At 38.8% G+C, this 20,585-nt stretch overlaps 2 protein-coding genes across 5 annotated transcripts; both read right to left on the bottom strand.

Annotated features, from left to right (window-relative positions):
- Positions 1-4: 4 nt before the first annotated feature.
- slc6a13 (solute carrier family 6 member 13) lies at positions 5-13,805 on the bottom strand. 2 transcript variants are annotated; one of them, XM_079450344.1, is made up of 15 exons: positions 13,720-13,805; positions 10,899-11,105; positions 8,757-8,891; positions 8,291-8,431; positions 8,106-8,193; positions 7,847-7,979; positions 7,036-7,170; positions 5,701-5,804; positions 4,400-4,524; positions 3,935-4,047; positions 3,717-3,854; positions 3,507-3,609; positions 3,315-3,415; positions 2,511-2,681; positions 5-1,399 (listed from the first exon to the last, which is right to left on the bottom strand). In XM_079450344.1, exons 1-15 carry the CDS (start codon positions 13,724-13,726, stop codon positions 1,235-1,237), a joined length of 1,866 nt encoding a protein of 621 aa, XP_079306470.1. In that variant the 5' UTR covers positions 13,727-13,805; the 3' UTR covers positions 5-1,234. The 2 variants fall into 2 exon arrangements, with proteins under 2 accessions (XP_079306470.1, XP_079306469.1); XM_079450343.1 differs by having other exon boundaries at positions 13,616-13,757.
- Positions 13,806-15,971: 2,166 nt separating this feature from the next.
- On the bottom strand, positions 15,972-19,928 carry LOC306890320 (aldo-keto reductase family 1 member D1-like). Of its 3 annotated transcripts, none has more exons than XM_079449949.1 (11): positions 19,886-19,928; positions 19,495-19,705; positions 19,013-19,188; positions 18,774-18,941; positions 17,725-17,841; positions 17,458-17,535; positions 17,259-17,381; positions 17,039-17,148; positions 16,755-16,920; positions 16,567-16,649; positions 15,972-16,476 (listed from the first exon to the last, which is right to left on the bottom strand). In XM_079449949.1, the coding sequence occupies exons 3-11, from the start codon at positions 19,112-19,114 to the stop codon at positions 16,434-16,436; spliced, it is 990 nt and encodes a 329-aa protein (XP_079306075.1). In that variant the 5' UTR covers positions 19,115-19,188; positions 19,495-19,705; positions 19,886-19,928; the 3' UTR covers positions 15,972-16,433. The 3 variants fall into 3 exon arrangements, with proteins under 3 accessions (XP_079306075.1, XP_079306074.1, XP_079306076.1); XM_079449948.1 differs by lacking the exon at positions 19,886-19,928 and adding an exon at positions 19,315-19,331 and having other exon boundaries at positions 19,515-19,631; XM_079449950.1 differs by lacking the exon at positions 19,886-19,928 and having other exon boundaries at positions 19,315-19,614.
- Positions 19,929-20,585: the final 657 nt, after the last annotated feature.

Below are 20,585 nucleotides of genomic sequence, written 5' to 3'. Positions count from 1 at the left end.
ATTTAGTTTATAATAGTCTTTTATTGGTGTAATGTTCATACAGGAGTAATATATCTGGAAATCAAACACGTTTTTGTACAATGTTGTAAAAATTAGACTAGGTCGTTCTGTACAAGATATATACATAAGACTGCGTTCACATCAACACTTACACAAAAATCAAGAGAGGACATTTGAACGGTCCATAATACAAGACCTCGTTGATTTTTCAGATATTAAAATGTATACATTCAGAAAACGCACAAAATCATGTGATACAATTTGATTTACTGTATATACCACCTGTCCTCCCAAAACATTTCCAAGTGTAGATTAATTCTTGATCTTTGACCCTGTGTAACACTGTTCAATAGTTTCACATGACCTCTCAGTAGGGTCCCTGATATATCTGCATTTACATCTGCAATACGTCTCGGTGACATCTGCTGTCAGACGTCACATGGACATCGAGAAGAGGATTAAGAATGGATGTAAAAGGTGTTTAGTAGATGTTTTTACGCAGCAGGTGTTTTCCAGATCTTTAGCATTCGTCTCCGAGATGTCTTGCGGATGTAAATGCGGACGTCAAATAGACGTAAGCCAGATGGTGTGTGCTATCAGGGCTACCTACACATATGTTAAGACTAAACTCTTGCTTTAATACTGTCAGATCTGTTAAAAGCTCTATTGAAAGTCTATAACCTTCATAGACATTTCTAACTCATGCACTCTGAACCCCACAGACTCTGTAATATAAATGATGCATATCCACATGGATTCTAGTCTCCTTTGCTTCCTCAGAAAGCAGATGTGATGATTGTTTGAACTGAAACGGTCCTCAGACATCCAGCTTCTGCTTCTAACATCTACCGTTTCGATTCTGATCCACTCTGCCACATGCTGGGCAAAGGGTCCCAAGGGGGAGAAACAAGAGGGAAAAGGGCGATTTTATAAGGTAAATAGAAATTAACGGATTTAAAACCAATGACCGTCATATCAGACTCGCATGAATATTTCTTTTGCTCAGATTGTGTAATCTGCTCTCGCTGTTTATTCAGAACATTCCGCATCTGTAAAATCAAAAGGCTCGTGAGAGCAGAATAAAAACGCAAGCACTCCTCTTCTCATTTCAGTACAGTTTCATCAATGTAAAGGTCCTCATGTTTATTTGGCTGCCAGTTTTGTGAGGTATCATGTAAGGGTTAACAGAAGGATCTCGGGGAAACACACGGCGGTTCCGTCTCATTCGGGACGGTTAACAGTGCGACTCTTTCTCGCTGACGGGGAAGTAGCCGTCTTTGGTCGGGACGCCTCTTTGACGAAGACTGCTGCCATCGGCCACAAACATGGCCTGGAGTTTCTCTTGTTCTTGCCTGGTCTTAGGCAGGTCTGGGGACGGTGTCGTGAGCTCGATGAAACGCTGAAGACAATACAAACATTTATATAGCAACAAGTCAGCTTTACATTTTTACATTCACATTTATTCATTTGGCAGACGCTTTTATCCAAAGCGACTTACAAGTAGATTTATACAGTGTCACATTACTGCAGAGCAATCAGGGGTAAGGTGTCTTGCTCAAGGGCCCTTCAGTCATGACCTGCTGGCACTGAGATTAAAACCTTCTGATCACAAGACCAACGCTCTAACCATTAGGCCACAGCTGACTTTACAGCAGCTCAGAGTAAATAAAAAGCGTGGAGCACAGTGATCATAGAAATATACCTCAAATCTACTGTTAATTCTTAAAAATATACTTAAAAGTGCGCCCATATATGCTGCCTTTCATTGCTCTCAGAAATACTTGTAAACAGATACTTGTCATGTATTACATTAACATTTATTCATTTGGCAGACGCTTTTATCCAAAGCGACTTACAAGTAGTTTTTATACAGTGGCACATTACTGCAGAGCAATCAGGGGTAAGGTGTCTTGCTCAAGGGCCCTTCAGTCATGACCTGCTGACACTGAGATTTGAACCTTCTGATCACAAACCCAACGCTATAACCATTAGGCCACAGTATTGGCAACAGTTTGTTCAAAGGTAAATTAACATAAAACATTTACAAGTCTTTTCTTTACAGAAAAAGCCTCATGTGAAGCATTCTGGAAACCAAAATTCCATTTAAACATTGTTTTCTTTTCTAATTTTGGTTCCCAGAATGCTTTGCACAAGGCTGTTATTTGTCAATGTTTAATGATCATTTATCTGCTGCCAGAATCATTTAACTGCTGCCAGAAATACTGTCATTTCTACAGAAAGTACTTACTACCTTTAATGTCACTAAATCCAGATGTTACTGCTGGGTCGGAGTGGGAATTATCCAATTTCCCAGAGCATGTGAAGGCAGCATTAGTCAGGTGTAATATTAAAGTAGTGCACTTAGATTATGATGTATTACTACATCATACAAAGTACCTTTAAAAGATACTAGTTGTTTGTTTAAGCATGCTTAAAATCCTTTCGAAGTATAGTTATTTTTGGAAGGGTAGTGTGCTTATTAAAACGTAATCAGATAAAGTGTCACTCACCTCTTTGAGGGAACCTTTGGACGTGCTCAGTTTAGACACCACCCACAGAGGAATACAAATCATAGAGGACAGAGCCAGCAGCCAGCCGAGAGCGTAACCCCACCACGGGTACACATACTCATTATTATACTTCAGAGGAGTGTATTTGATCAGGGAGAATGCAAACGTACACTGCCACAAGACAAATGGTACAAAAATATATGTTCTTTTAGAACTACATTTTATTCCTTTAGAACTACATTTCATTAAAATAGTTTTTTCAAAATAAGATTCCTGCGTGCCCAAATCGAAAGAGACCCTCCCCAGATATATGTGTGTATTCTGAATTGATTAAACTGTGTTGCTATGCAGTTGTTCGGGTGTCTCATGAAGGTCACATAAACTTTTCAATACTACTTACTGTGTATTCACACCGCCAGCGAATCTGTCGCTAGGTGTCGCTAGTCTCTTGCTACGAAGAGGTTTGAATGCGTTGCTAGCTTTGGTTGCTCTAGTAACATTCATAATCAAATTCTGACGTGAGCACCGCTGCTTTACTCCTATTGGTAGTTTCTACCGAAAGCATCTCCACATTTGCATAAAGTTGAGCAAATCTCAACTTTGTCCAGTCGCTAGAAACGTCCACTTCTTGTCGCCCACGATCACTGTCGCTATTGATGCTGGCTCTCCATTGAAATGAACGACATCTTCTCACTTTTTCGCTGGCGGTGTAAGTTACTCACAGTAATTTAAAGTATAAAGTTCTGTCGTAGTCTGTCGACTTCTCGCACATTTAAATAGATTTCTAGGCAAATAAATACTCACGAAACAAGTGGCTGGAGTAAAAAACATCCAGCAGTATTTAATGTAAGGGCCAGGACGATATCCAATCATGTCCTCAATGTTGTCGTAGAATCGATTAGCACCTAAAGTAAAAACACACAGAAATGATCAAACTCATGTGACGTGTCACAATCTGAATTTTTCTAAAGCACACAAAACAGAGATGACACTCACCGTAAATCCAGGCGATGCAAACCGTCTCAAAGACAGCTACAAAGAGCAAACACATGCCACTTGCTGCGTAATAGTCAAAGAGCTGGAAGACATACATCCCACCCTGAAGCAGACAGAGAGAGAACAGGTTTGTGAACATGGCCTGTGGGACGAATCATTCCTTGTGATATTGTGTGAACACCACAGTAAATGATAACAGTAATCCATCACCTCTGTGAGCATAATGAGACCCACGAGGAAAGACACGACGGCCACGACGAGGATGAGCAGCTCTCTGCGGTTCTTCCGGCGGAACAGGGACGGGTGCATGTCCACCATCGCTGTCACCAGACTCTCCACACACACAAACTGAATCATGACACACACACACATTAAAACCTGCGGCACTAACACACATCAGTGTCTCCGGAGAGATTCAAGATTCACACCTGACTGTCTAAACCCAGAAGAACGATCATGATGAAGAAGAAACAGGCCCACAGAGGAGAGATGGGCATCATGGACACGGCACGCGGGTACGCGATGAACGCCAAACCAGGACCTGAGTGAGACCATGCATGACACAACATACAGCATAAGACTTGGCAGTAGAAGAGAATCAAGAATAAGAAGAGGACGATCAGATACGTTTTAGTGTTTTAATAATCTGCTTTGTAACATCAGGCTCTCCATACAATAGATAACAAAATACGTTCTAGGAATTTCCCTTTAGGTCAACAAAAGGTTACACAAATAATTCATACTAATGATTTTATAACATTGCTTAGCAAGTGTGTCACAAGTTACTCCTTGAGAAAACGTTTAGCAAACACAAGTCAAAGCTTTGAAAACGTTGCCTGTGAGTTGAATAATTCATGAAAAAACATAAAAGATTGTCATGATCAAACACTCACCGGACTCGGCCACCTCCGAAATGGGGACGTTCTGCTCGTATGACATGAAGCCGAGAATTGAGAAGATTGCAAATCCAGCGACAAAACTTGTGCCACTGTTCAGACAACACAGAGCCAAAGAATCTCTAGAGACAGAAAAACATGGAGGAAAAAATAAATATATGAGATGCACATTTCTAGAGCATGGTGTATAGTACGTAAAATAAAAACATCAACAGTGTTTCAATTGAGTATCATCTTAGTCTCAGATGTTTCTCAGACACTCTTAAAATTAAAGGTGCTGAAAAGGTTCTTCACAGCGATGCCGTAGAAGAACCATTCTGTCATGATCCTGACCTTCTTGTGGTTATTTTTCTAGTTTGGAGTGACAGGATCATGACAGTCTCAGGTCTTGAGTTTGTGTATGGAAGCACATGGCCGATGTTTGATTCTTTATGCCATGTGCTCTCCTGTCTTGTGTCTTAGCCCCGCCCCTTGCTTCCTTATTCATTATCCTGTTCACGCCTGTTGCCCTCGTTATGTCTCTTTTGTTCCTCTCCTATTTAATGGCCTTGTGTTTGCTGTCCTGTGCTGGACCATCTTGACACTCACGTCATGTCTTGTCTGCCTCTCAAGGTTTTGATATCAAAGTTGAATTGTAGTCCTTGGTTAAGTCATGTTTCATGTTTAGTCAAGTTTAAGTTCTGTTTTCCCCCTCGAGGGATTTTAAATTGTGTCATGTTTTTTTCCTTCTGTTTAAATAAATGGGTTCAGTTGAAGAGCTGTCTGTATCTGGGTTCTGTTTCATGCACATGCTGACACATTCAGCCAAATGTTTTTTTAAAGAACCATCTCTTTCATACTTTTTTATTTATTTTGACCATTTCAGATGTAAAATGTTCTTTATGGAACCTAAAGGTTCTTCTATGGGAGGGGTCGGCGACCCGTAGCTCTCGAGTAGACATTTATTTAAGAGTGTAGGAGAAATAAATAGAGAAACAGAGCGTTATTGTTGAAACACATGAAGAGTTTGGAGGTGTAAATGAATGTCAAATAATCTGGATTTGAGTAAATGTTATGAGAAATGTTTGAGTTCATATTGAGACCTTCACTAAAATTGACTTTTGATTGCAGACGAGACGAATCTGAGCTCAGTTTGACACACTGTTGACGTCTCTTCTCAAACTCTAATGACACATTCTTCACACTCTTTTCTCAAGAGAAATATCTGAGACTTAACCAAAAGGTTCCTCTTGCACTTCAGTTAATGTCCTTGATGTCTGGGAGAAATGAAAAAGTTTTTCTCATTTGGTGATTCTCACCTGTAGCAGTTGTTGTTATATTTGTTGTAGCTTCCGAGTGCAGTGAGACAGCCCAGACAGATGGCGTACGAGAAGAAGATCTGTGTTCCTGCATCCATCCACACCTACATGGACAAGAAGACAGAAGAACACCTCGTCTTGCTGTGATGACAGTAGATTTATACATTTTGGGTCTCTTGAGGTTTAAAGAACAATTGTAAAACATCCAATGCTGAAGCAGACACACATGAATGATGGCTCAGTGAGATTATTTTTGTGAATGATCTCCGACATCTTTAGAAGCAATTAAGTCTCGGGTCAGAGGTCAAATGAAACACTTTTTAAGGTTTCCTAGAAGTTCTGTAATCTCTTACATCTCTCAATCACTTAACATTTTTGTGAGGTTTTGATGCTTGAGGAAACACAAGCTGACATGTTTTTGAACGTGAATCTGACATGAAACAGAAGAAAAAACACGGGTCATCTGGATCTATCAAAGTTCATATGACATGAAACATCATGTGAATGAACACACACACTCCTCCAAATTAAAACAAATAAAGTCTATTGAATTATTCATCTGTTTGTTGAAAACACGTCCTTGTGTCTTTACATTCATCACCTGAGGCTCAGAGATGTCTGAACAAGACCCAACACAGAACATTCCTCTCGTGACACTTAACGTTCTGAGAATATGATCACAGACTGGACAAACTTCTTTTTTTCGTTCCTGTGAAGCTTCATTTGGCCTCATGTTATGTAGGTATCTCAACGCTCTCATTGACTAGACCAAGCACATTATGAGCAGTTTAATGTGAAGTCAAACAATTCTGGGACACGTCTGGATGACCAAGTCACTTCTCATCCCTGCTTTAAAATCTGAAATTCTAATGGTTTCTATCGTATGTTTTGGGCAAGAGGATTCATCCATCAGAGAACATCCCACCGACAGAATCCATCACACACCAGTAGACATTATCAGTTTCTAATCAAACCAGTACAATTCCCATTATAACCCATATATCCACTAAGTGTTCTACTGTTTTTTCAGCAGGGATGTATCATGTGGGGTCTTTGTCTGACACAGATGTGAAAGTTCAAACTCACAGATGGTTTCAATCGTAACAGGACAGAAAACAGGCACCCCTACTGTGTTTCCTGCTCCGGGACAAATCTAAACACCTGCATAGACAAAACCACACGACCTTTCAACTCAGGACACCGCGTGTCCCAGAAAACACTATTAGTTCCAGAAGACTTGCTAAAGCACACTAACACATAGTCTTGCGTGTCCTTATACACCCTAAAGATGTAACCCAGTGTTTTGCTTTATGCTTAATGTTAGTGATCCTTTACCTGTGGATCGGCTAATCTTCCCAGATCAGGATAAAGGTAGAACTGAATCCCTCGGGAAGCTCCAGGCAGCGTGACTCCTCTGATCAGTAATATCAACAGCATCGCGTAAGGAAAGGTTGCGGTAAAATAAACCACCTGTTGAGGGACAGAAAATCAGCGTCTTCAGATACACTTTACAATCATCCTTTAACTTGAATGACTTAAGTCACAAATGAATATTTACTAGATTCATTTATCATGGTATTACAGTACATGCAAGCTTACATATCGAGTGTAAAAAATTACACAGTTCCATCGATTTCACTTTTGTTTTGCTGTTTGAGTGCACACATTTTACAAGATATTTCAACTAAATAAAATTAATAAAGTATTATATTTTATCATATACAATTTAAGAAAATATAATACTATATATCTTTTATTTTGTTAAAATATCTTGCAAAACGTGTGCACTAAAAAAAGCAATTTCTAGCTTTGAACGAAGCAAAAATGTATCAACGATAGACTTCCATGCATTTATTTTCAGGATATTTTCAGCATGACGCCGATGTGCAAGACACGTTGTACTTTGCACATAGTAAAAAAGAAAGAAGTATTCATTTTAAACAGTTTTGCTTCAATGAAAGCCATGGGTTAATGTCGTGTTTGGGTTTGGACACACATTAAGAATGCAAATCTACATTAAATTACGGTTGTTGCCTTTTTTTGGTACAATTGGACAAAATGTAATTGAAACATTCAAAAGATTTAATAATAAAAAACCTATTTTGTTTGACGGCACTTTTCAGACTGCGGCAGATGTGTGACATACTTTTCCGGTGGACTTGACACCCTTCCAGATACAGAAGTAACAGAGAACCCAGGCCAACAACAGACACAACACCAGATCCCAGTGCAGCGTTCCAATCTCATCGATTCCAGAAGAGATCCGTAAAACTCTCCGTCTGCAGAGACGAGATTCACACATAACACAACACATCAGAGTTTTACAGACCGTTTCATTGGTCAGACAGAGATATGAACGACTGAAAACGAGCTCTTACAGAAAATACTCTTACAGTAAAACTTACTCCCAAAATTCAATGACCGGCGATGTTGCGTTTGGCATGTTAATTTGTTCAATGGAGTCGTTTCGTCTTTGGAACTCCACGCAGGTCTCTATAGTCAGCAACAGAAACAGCTTTAACTTCATCCTCTATGTAGGAATATGATGAAACGTTATGATGACATCACACTTAACAGGAAAGTTGCTCACCTGTGTTCCAGGTGTTGTTGCAGGAAGCCCACGGCAGATCCCACGTAAATGAATTGGAGAGATAGAATATTCCCCAGGCCAAAACTATTATATAGTAGAAGTTCAACAGGGCCACAATCACCTGTGTGGCGTATCCAATACCTACAGAGAGAGAGAGATGTAAAGCACAATACCAATATGACATACACACATTTGGTAAAGATAACTTTTAGGATTATTTATAAATGAACATGCTATTTAAACACAGAAGTACAGAAGTGTTTTCAATGTATTCATAAATAAAACATCAGTAAATATTCATACAGCACACAGAAATCAAGATTGTTCAGAAATAATTTCACCGTATGATGCTGTTGGAGAATCACATGACGTCTCAGTTATTGATCCGACACACGAGCCAGACACGAAGACTTGTAATGTTTCAACTCTATAATGTAAGAATGTGCTTTTATATGAGTTGTTTCACCTTCAAACAGCGGACTGATTTTCCTCCAGCAGGTGATTCCTCCTTGACTGGTGTACTGACCCAGAGAGATCTCCAGAAAGAAGACGGGGATACCGCAGGTGAAGAGGAAGATCAGGTAGGGAATGAAGAACGCACCTGTCACAGAAAAATCAACCATACTTTACTGCGGTATAGGGATGGTAATGCTTTCATATACACGGAATCATCACTATATTCTCGTGATATTTCAACAAAATAAAATAAAAACAACTGCAGTATAACAAACAGATCATGGTAATACTATTATGGTATGGTAGTAGGGTATATTCTGTAGGTGTTGAGTTTCTAGTATTATTGATGTTTTATCACGAATGTAAAATGAGTCACAATTTCAGTACATTTCCAAAAAGCTTTCATGTGTCTCTCTGGACAGACGCCACGGGTCGATCAAACAACAGCTGTGACCTTTCACCTTCTGAATGAGTAACACTGTTAGATCAGGAGGTCAAATCTCAACACATGCCAAACACATCTCAAATCAAACTTTTGCTGACTAACTACTACTTTACATCAAAGGAAAATTACATTTTAATATGTTTGTTCAAATTATATTCAAATGGTAAAAATCTGACACTATTGAGCTCTAATAATGATAACCGTAACGTTATCAAATGATTTTTATAATTTTTACATATCATATTTTTAAATTTACAACATTTACATTTTCAATATGTTGAACTAAAAGTAAAGCTATGAAAAAATCAAATCAAATATAAACATGTGAGTATTATTTGAAAAGCTTAAGCAAATTAAATTATATAATAAAAATGTTGTATTAGCAATAAACTGAAAGAAGTTTAAGTTTAGACACTAAAATGAGACCAAAAATAAACCAAAATGTCTCCTCATGAATGTGTATTGCTTTAATGAAGACTAAAAAAACATTGTTACGACAAAATAATAAAATCAAAATAACCTTAAAAGTAATTTTTAAAATAATGTATTAAATAACAAAAGCATGAAGCAAAATTATTAAACTAAATAAACTCAAATTAATATGGAAACAAAAAATAATAACAAATATTAATAAGCACACAATGCCAAACCCAATTAAAAATCTAATTAAATCAATTGTTTAAAATGAGTTTAGACATAAACAAGAGCTCAAACTTCCCCGACCTGACCAGACACATCTCACATTCTCTCTTCTGTACCTGAGGGACTTTGTGGAAAAATTCTAATCAGGTTTTACAAGGTCAGTAAAGAAATTCCCTGAAGCAAAGGCTGGTCTAAAAGACCTCCAGCGCATCTCACACTCTTAAATCTGAGCATTTACATCTCTCAACACCTTTATGAGATGTGGAAGTTTCCATTTTCTCTCTGTTTAAAGCGACAACGAGCAACTTTTTGCCCTTAAAATAACATCTCTAAAATTATTTCAGTGGTAGGACAACTTTTAACTGGACGAATTTTACTGCCATTGCTCCCTAAGCAGCCTCCAATCGGCCCAGATTGCACTTGTAACTTTGGTGTTCGGGTCGATACAAGCCCCGCCCATCCCCATCACATTTTACACGTAGCCTGGGAGAAGTTAGCCAACTGCAGAGCTAACAGTAAAACAAAGCAAAACATCACCATGGCAGAGCGAGCCAAGACACCAAAGAGGGTTGTTGGAGAAAGCCAAGAAATGAAAGCAAGAGAGTGATCAGACACGAGGCCGGTCAAGAATCAATATCGGACGGGTTTACATTCGGTCGTGAGAGCTGCGAGAGGCAAAGGTTGCAAAATGGTTGGAGACCTAGCAGTCTTGGTCCTGGATTTGTAAGTGTTATTTGCACAATTTTTGTTACTGTCCTGTACTTTTGAACATATTTGTTATTTGTCTGTGTCATTGGCACTGCACTGGTTCACACTTTATAACCGTAAGGTAGCTGAGAGATAATATATTGTTGCCGGTGGCGATAGCGATAGCGAGCATGATGTCGTGTCTCATCATGAATGTGTAAAAACACAATAAACGTGTTACGACACTGTAAACAGACAATTCCGCTTATCAACCACCTGGGGCAACAGTGTGCACGAGTTGCTCGTTGTCGCTTTAATGCAAGATAGTTTTTGGATCTCATCTGTGACCCTGTACCAGAGTTATGTGGGCCTGCTCACCTCCTCCGTTCTTATAGCAGAGATAAGGAAAACGCCAGACGTTTCCCAGACCGATGATTTCTCCGGCCACCGACAGAACAAACTCCAGTTTATTGCTCCACTGTCCACGCTCCGTCATCTTTTCATCTGTATTTGGGACGGGGACGACCTCCAGCGGACGGTTCGGCCCATTCGACGGCTCTGTTTTGGCCATGATGTCTTTCTCACCTGTTGAGAAATGTATGATTTTAAATCTGAGTTTACTGTGCACATTACATTTACAAACCTTAAAGGGAGAGACTTTCAGTCAAAATCAAGATTCAGTCCTCATTTATTCTCCCTAATCATTTATCTGAATGTGACTATTTCTTCAGTGGAACCCAAAAGAAGACATTTTGAGAAAGTTCTCAATGGTTTGGAAGTCAATGTTGAACTAATCTCTTCTTTGATGAATGATTCCTGTGGCATCACATCTACAGAACCCTGTCAGGACCCCATGATCGCTCTGAGAGATCGCTACAGTTTAGAGGCGTTCAGCGCTGAAAGACCTCTCTCTGTTTTGAGAACAGAAGAGCCACTCACTGTGTTCATTACTGTCAGCTTAAATTAACTGAGCGGATCCATCTGTGCGTTCACCGGACCCGTCAATCGTGAAGAGAGAAACTCCAGTCCAGACACGGAAGAATATCTCATGCAAAAATATAATCTTATGCTCGAGCTTTCCAAACCTGAATGGAAGATCTCTTGATGGAGTCGTCAGTTTAAAAGGATCCTTGGGTATAGAGCGATGCATGGCTTAATATATGAACAATGGCATTGACTTTATATTTTAGAAATGAAAAACAGTTTAACTTTCACTATATTCATAAACTTTGAAAAATTATTTGTACTTGAGGAAGCCATTTTGTTTACGTCAAAATCTGTGATGTCAAACGGTTGCAACCTAAACCTGTTCTACGCAAGGTTGTGTGTTGGATCTCAGGGGATTTCAGATACCTGTGTATAAATGTATAGGATAATGCAATGTAAGTCACTTTGGATAAAAGCGTCTGCTAAATGCGTAAATGTAAATCAACATCTAAAAGTCAAAATCTGGATAAGATGCATCTTAAAGTGGCTAAAACATAGTGTATATAATAAATCTGAACTGATTTTGGTTATTAATATGCATGTTTGTATTATTTCTGACATTCAAACTATATTTAAATGTATGAAAATACACCAAATAGCATCTTAATTTTCTTTCTTTCTTATTTTAGCATTATATTTCTATATATTATTCTACAGAACCTTATATTTACTGAAGAACTGATTAGTGTGTCGAAAAAGAACGTGGCGGCCTCCTCAGGTTAAAATGAGTATTACATTTAGGTTTTTTTAAGAATAGAAAATATTTGATGTGTTTCTAATGACAAATGCTAGTCGTGTAAGGCTATTACAACGCATTAAGCCATACATCCCTCTATACACCGAGTTCCCTTTAAGTCTCAACTCAATCTCAGATGTTTCTCCTCAAATTGCTCAGGAGAAATGAAAAGAGAATTGAGACATCAAGGAGGTTTAAATGAATCTGCATTTGAGTAAATGTTTGAGTTCATATTGAGATCTTTAATAATATTAAGATCTTTTGATCACAGACGAGGCGAATCTGAGCTCAGTTTAACACATTGCTGACGTCTCTTCTCAAACTCTTCTCAAAATGTCATTTGTGACATTTCTGACACTTTTCTGAAGAAAAATATTCGAGACGCAGATGAGACATAAACAAAAGTTTTAATTAGCTCTCTTCTTAATCTCACAGATGTCTAGGATAAATCATTGAGAATGAGATCTCATGTGTAAGATCTCATGCGTTCAGGGGTCAGAGGTCTCCACAGGAACAGATGAATGTTTCACATACTTGAGGTTTTTACCATCATGCCTTCTGGACGCCGGGGTCAGAGGTCTTGAGGACGTGTTCTCGTCCCCAACACTGAATCTCTATCATCACAGCCGGACGATATTTCACAGCGGTTTGATCTGCAATATTTTATAGATCGCACGTTTGTTCAGAGATGAGTTGGAGAATGTCGGTCACGTCTGGATCGTGTCTCCAAGACTCCAATATGAACAAATGAATTGATCGCACATGCGGCAGGAGATCTCAATAATGTCTCAAACTGTGCTCAGGTTGGACGAGACATCATCAAGTCAAACCTTAAAGATGTCAGGATTCATGTGAATCATATATTTCTCATGAAATCATCTGAGCGATGCTCTCCAAACAAGCGCTTGTACAGTGTGTCAATTCTTTATATGTCCTGAGTAAACTTCATCTGATCTTAACAGAGATAGAAATGTTCTTCATACAGGTATATACATGCAGAGATAAAGAAGGCCATTGGCCAGCAGCTGCCAACTTTCACAGATGGAACACTACAACAAAAAAATCATCAGATCATTCAAATCAACACCTCATTTATGATGGTGAAAAAATGGCAAAAGATTGGAATAAAAACTATTCTGATGAACAGAAAAGCAAGCGTCCAGCACACATATTTAGTGTTAATTACAAAACATCCCAGAATTCATCTAGAGATCTCAAACATGTCTCAGACTGCTGATGTCTTGAATGAAACATTTTTAAATTTGAAGACTGAATTTCACAAGATTGCACAGCTCTATACTCCACCGACAGCATGAACTAGTTCCTTGAGATGTTTTGCTAAGAATCAGTAAGAAACCGAGATATTACTTGCCTTTAAACCGCATGTTGTCACATTCTTAAAGAAGTCAATTCTGCACACGCAACAGTTCTCTGAATCTCTCAGAGCCTCAATGCAAACATCAATCCTTATCTCACCTTTCATGAGCACGTCTGAATGCGGGCGACTCCTCTGTGAAGTGGATTGTCAGATTTCCCTGTATAATGAGAAGAGTTTCTGCTTTAGTGGAACCAGTCGGTCCGGTCAGGATGGTCCAAGTCCAACTCCTCCCCCGAGCCCTCCCTCTCTCTCCTATTCACAAAACATCGGCCACCCGGGAGCCAAGCGGGGGGATTGCATAACATCAGCAACCAGCGCCCGTTCCGTCTCTACTGAAGGAATAAAGACTAGAAAAGAAACTTTATGATTTTTCATGGACATCAAAGATTTTTTGTCGAAAACTGTCAACTGTCTCAGTAGATATCCTTTTTAATAATGGACCTTATTTGTACAGCTTTAAACTTTAATTCACACGCCATCAAGACCAACACGGATGATGCTGAAATCAAACGGCCTGTTGTGGAAAAGACTTATAACTTTGACCTGCAGGTTGACGGTAAAATGGTTTTTCAACAAACTAAATATCAAACAGACTTATTATCAGTTTCTGTACATGGACAAAGAACAAACACACACAAGCACATCATGACGCTCCAGTACCTACTAACACGATCTAGCAACCACCAAGAACACCATAGCAAGCTCCCGAAATCACCTTGCAACCTTTCAGAATACCCTAGCAACCTCCTATATCTTTCTAACAACCACTCAGAACACCATAGCAAGCTCCCGAAACAACCTTGCAACCATTCAGAATACCCTAGCAACGTTCCACAACACCATAGCAACCACACAGAACATCCTACCAATCTCTCAAAAAAGCTTCCCAGAATACCCTAGCAACCTCACAAACACTCTAGAACCTGCTGAAAACACCATAGCAACTTCCCAGAAAACCCTAGCAACCTCCCAGATTTTTCTAACAACCACTCGGAACACCAAAGTAACCTCCCGAAACACCCTAGCAACGTTCCACATTACCATAGCAACCTCACAGAACATCTTACCAAGCTCTCAAAACAACTTCCCAGAATACCTGAGCATCCTCACAAACACTCAGACAACTGCTCAAAACAACGTAGCAACCCAACAGATCACAATAGCAAACTCTCAGAATAACTTAGCAACCTGAAAGGACATCCTAGCAACGACCTACTGAAGAAGCTCAGTATGGCCGTCTCATGATGGTTTCTTTGAGAAATGTGAATTATTCTGATGTGTATACTTTGATGTAATGTTACTTTAAGCTGAACTCAGAATGTTGATGATGAATTGAGTGGTTGGTGAAGTTCATTCATTCCTGGAGTTTCTTCGCTCTTTGTGTTGGGTTTCACTCTTTGCATACTGATGATTCTGTATTTCTCTTCTCATGGGCGCAGTTATGTGTGTTCAATGACAGACTGAAGAAATGTGCCTCTGTTACCTCACAAACGCTCTCTTCTCTGCATGACATGTTCTGAACACGACTCAAGAACCTGAAGCATATGAAGTTGCTGCACAGAAATGAATGTTGCTTGAAACTGTAATTCAATCTCAAAATAAAGCTCATTTAAATTCATACCTCATGTCTTCACATTTCTAAAATCTGTCAGCATGTAAACAGTACACGTGTCATTTACAAGACAACTTTCATACACTTGACATGAACACTAAAGACATTTTCATATCATTATATCTATTATAAATGTCAAATGTTTTTCTTATATAATTCACATTTATCCTTCGACAATGTCCACACAAATGTATTTAATACAAAACCACATTAAAGCAAAACTCAAGGCAGTACAGTAAATACTTTGTAAAGAAATGCAGACAGTTGTTGTGAATATAATCTGTCTTTATTTTATTTTGGGTGACCTGCACAAGCTCTCTCAGAAGGACACTTGTCCAAATGTATTCGTCCACTTATTGATTTTGAAACATTCATTAGTAAGTTGATGTTTTTTCTGTGTCTGTCTGTGTTAACATCACCTCGTGTTAATGGTATGAGAAACACTGTTACTAATGAAGAGCCCGCTGAGAACAGTTCATGTCTGTACTGTCGTCTTAAAGACACAGCTGGAGACTCTTTCAGAAAACATTCAGACGGACAGAAGGAGACGGAGACACCAGAACTGACCTCGCTTTTCTTTCCAGTTTTCACTGTTTGAATCTCATATTTACAAAACCATTGACTGAAAAACAAAATAAAGAAAAACCCAAGAAGAGTTACAGTGAACAGAGTTACTGTACTTACACCGGTCACAGAGAAGCCCAAAGCAAACCCATCATTGTTGATATGTGCTTACTGTTTATTTGTAGTAAAACGACTGTATAGTTAATCTTTAAATACAGGACACGAAGGGTTCACTGTCCAAACCTGAAACTGTTTACATTCAAGAACTCTCCACTGAAAATCGACTCAAAGTGGTTAAACATTTAACAGATGAAGACAAACATCACCATTTTTTAATTCGCCACTTTTTAAAACCTCTACTGTAATAGAATATCTATTTTGTGTTGGTGAGATGTGTTTTCCTCAACACTTTACTGAACCGATAGAAAACAGATGAAACAGTGACCTCTAGAGTCTCAAGCTTTAAAGATTAAAAATGATTTATTGACCCTCATGTCATGAGTTTCTTTCTTCTGCAGAACACAAAGATGATATTTTGAAGAACAACACTGAACGTTATTGAATTCCATTGCATGAATACAAAACCACAGTCATTTGTCAAAGTATCTCACGACTGATGAAGGTATTTTTACGGTTTTAATATTCATCATGAAATGGATACTCTGGGTGGTCACTCCACCTGTGAAAAATAAAAACAAAGCAACAAGGTTCAACATAAATGCGACTACAGTGAAACAGTGTTTTTACTCTGCTCCGATCTGAAACTTACATCAGCAGTTCCACGAAACGAACATTTTTGTTCAGCTTTTCGATGGCACTCATTTCCTCCTCGGTGAGAGAGAAATCCAACATCTGCCAAACACAGAAGATGAAATGATATCGTCACAGACGCCGGGACTCTTCTGCGGTTTGTGAATAAAAAACCGACTGAAGTGAATGAGGATGAACACGACACACCTGAAAGTTTTCCTTGATCCGTTCAAAACTGAAGCTTTTGGGAATCACGGCGACTCCTCTCTGAGCGTTGAACCTGAGGGCCACGTGAGCAGATGATTTCTTGTATTTCTTGCCAATGGAGACCAGCAGTGGATCTTCTAACAGTGGAGGACATTTCAGATTCACCCTGTGAACACCATTCACTCACATTCAACACCAAATAACAATACAGATTGATGCAAAATATCATTTATAGCCACCATACACTTGATGGTCAGTGGACATAGACAGTGATGGATGGGTACCATGATGCATCTCGGTTCGTCCCGAGCGGACTGTATCCCACTATGACGATGTCATTCTGTTGACAGAACTCCAGGAGTTTGGGCTGGGTGAAATAGGGATGACATTCTACCTGCAGGCGACAACATTTAACAAAACACTTGCTCTGTGGCGTTTGATTCAATGGCCCAAAGGTGTGGGTTTATCTGTGCATCTGACAGACGAGCGAGTGTGTTTTCAGACCTGGTTGGAAACGGGTCTGTGCTTCAGTCCCGGTTTGTTCAGAATGAGCTCCAGTTGTCTGCGGTTGAAGTTTGAAACGCCCAGAGATTTGGTCAACCCTGCGTCCTTACAGGCTTCTAATGCCTGACAGATATTAAACGTGAATAAAAGCAAAACATTCCCCGTGAATCAAAAGACATGACTTTTATGATGGACTCACCTCCCATGTGGCACGCAGATCATTCTGGTAATAGATGTACCTCCCGTTCTCATCTCGGGGGTAAAACTCATCTCCTGGCTGACACACATACATATTTCATTCATATTTAACCAGACCGGTTTCATTTCCCACGAGTGAAACTAAAAATCTGCATATTTAGAACGCTCTCGAATCATTGACCATTAAAAAAAGCAGTCAAATGAAAGGTGAGAATAATGATGTAAAGCACGAGATGAAGCAGGTGTGTCAGTCGGTTTGAAAACTCACTTTAAATGCAACTGGAATCTCAATGATGTACAGATCCACATAGTCCAGTCCTAAACTCTTGAGTGTTCGTTCTAATGTAGGCCTCACCAGCTCCGGGGGATGAAACGTGGACCATAACTAAATCATACAAACACACATTTACTTTCATTCAGCAGACGCTTGCATCCTGAGAGAGAACGTTTACATTCGCTCACATGTCGTGTAGACCAAATAACTGTTCTGGCTTTAACTATGAAAACAAATGTAAAAATTCCCTTGCAGCCACACAGGTGAAATATAAGTTAAGTCAAGTCAACTTTATATAGCGCTTTTGACAATTTTCATTGATACAGAGCAGCTGTACAAGAAAACATTATAATGAATGTTTTGCTTATATTCAAAGTTATGCAAGTCAAAACACAAGTCAAATATCAGACAGACTATAGATTCCTATATGCAGCGTTAATGAAATAAAACCTTATAAGACCGTAAGTGTTATGAGCTCTATTCATCCAGAAGCAGCTGTCATTATGTTTAATGACATTTGTCTTTTTCTGCATGGTTTTGTTTAACTTACATATACTAAATCATAGTTGTTTTAAAACGGTAGAAATGCCTTTTACAGTATGAAATGTTGTTATTCCATCATGACACAAACGAAAAAGAATTGTTGAGCGTGTACACGTACATTTCATACACTTATCAGCTGTATGAAATATCAATTATATATAAATAGTTCAAATCCATTATTTTCCTTCATTTTACATTTACAATAAAACGCAATATGATATGGACACCTGCTTCTTTTCGTTTTCATTTTAAATATATGTTGTTTTGTGTCTGTATTTCTTCACTTTTGCATATAGTGCATTATTGTATCTTAATGTATATTTCATCTCTTTATGTTGGCACCGTGTGTACACTTTCTTCTGCACTAAGCTCATATTGCAAAGTCAAATTCCTTGTGCGTGTCAACATCTCCTTCTAATTCTGATTTAAATGTATTTCCTAAAAAAAGATGTTTATAAATATATGTTTGTGTGGTCTATGACAGTGAGCAGTGAGAATACCTTTCCGCAGTAGAAGATCTCTTCTCTTGTGACAGTTCCATCAGCTATCTTCTCTCTGATGGCCTGTCCGACCTCATGTTCATTGAAGTAAACCAGAGCGCCATCAAAGTGTCTGTAACCCACGTCTATGGCCAGTTTCACACACTGATATGTCGTTCCTTTAGGAGTCTGACAGTACATCACATTAATAAAGCCATGTTCTTAGGGTTTCCAGCTTCCATCAGCCTGATGTTTCTCACCTTAGCGGGGTCTCCGTACGTCCCCAGACCGATGATGGGCATTCTGTTGCCATCACTCAGAGCGATGGAGTGACTCTTTCTGCTGAGCGTCGCTGAAATCATGACCGATGATCTGATGTGGCACAAGGTTCACGTTTGTCCCTTTTTATCACGTTTATAGGTGACCTATTTAATACCTTTGAACAAAAAAAAAACGCTATCACAGAGATTGAGTTTGATGAAATAAGATTTAAGAAGATGTACAGTATAAAACCTAACAAACATCATCAAAAAGCAGAAGAGTCTGATGACAGCATACTTACAAATGATTTACTGATATCTGTGATACAAACATACAAGAATAATCATTACAAAGGTTTACTGCGGTATCAGATGTTAATACTATGGTACTTTGATATTGAAATCTGGAAATCGTTTTAATTCACACTGTTCTGCGGGCAGTGCTGATATACAAAAGAAAAACAAGTTAGACAGACAATCACCCATAAAGTTGAGTTCTTACCGTCTTTAAAAAGAAGTTTTTCCAGTCTGGACGATGGGTTTCTGTTAAATAAGGAGAAGCGTTCAGTCTGTGTTTGGCACACAATGCTTCCTACTTCAATGTACATCAGAGGTTTTTTAACCTTGTTTTATCTTCTGCCAATCAAACTTTGTACCGATGTCACAAAATGCTGGAGTACATCCAGAATCCTTCTGCAGGTAAAAGAAAACATGAATAAAAACACAGCATACTTCACATTCATCTGATGTATGCATGAGTGGTATATTTTCAGTATTATTTAGTATACTAACATCAAGCTAGGACTATACTGTTAATACTACAAACACTGGGGTTTAAAGACACTGAGAACTAAAGAATACAAACAGACACACCTGGGAGAAACAATTAACAAGAACCCATGAACAAGAGAACTACAAAGAACTACAAAACAGGACAGGAACTCAAAAGAAACAAACTAAAAGTTCAAACTAACGGGGAGAACACAGAAATAATCGAGACAGTACGTATCTAGTCTCATATTTTGCTCAGGAGAAATAAAAACAGAATCAAATGAGAATGTTATTGTTAAAACACACGAAGTGTCTGAAGGTGTAAATGAATGTAGATTGTAGAGGTCAAATAATGTGATGAGAAATGTTTGAGTTCATATTGAGATCTTCACTAATATTGACTTTTGATGGCAGACGAGACACATCTGTGCTCAGTTTGACACACTGTTGACGTCTCTTCTCAAACTTTCATGACATATCTGTGTCATGATCCTGCCTCTCCTTGTCTTGGTTTTCGAGTCTTGTGGCAGGATCAGGGACCCGTTTCAATAAGGAGGTTCAAGCAACCCTGAGTTAAAATATGAACTCTGAATTGATTTACTCAGATAATCGCTACTCTGAGTTTTCTGTTTCAGAACAGCTGGTTTCAATGAGTTCAATCCACTCTGAGTAAGTTCACCCGAGGTTACGCGTGTTCATCGCGGCTTTAAAAAGACATCATCAATTGAGCGAAGATAACACGATTCACCATGGCAACGCCACGTGACAAAAAGCGTTCCGTTTATTTCTCGCAGTCGAATTG

Source organism: Barbatula barbatula (genome assembly GCF_947034865.1).
Source record: "Barbatula barbatula genome assembly, chromosome: 25".
Taxonomy (NCBI): Eukaryota; Metazoa; Chordata; class Actinopteri; order Cypriniformes; family Nemacheilidae; genus Barbatula; species Barbatula barbatula.
This window is presented reverse-complemented; position numbering and strand designations above follow the sequence as displayed.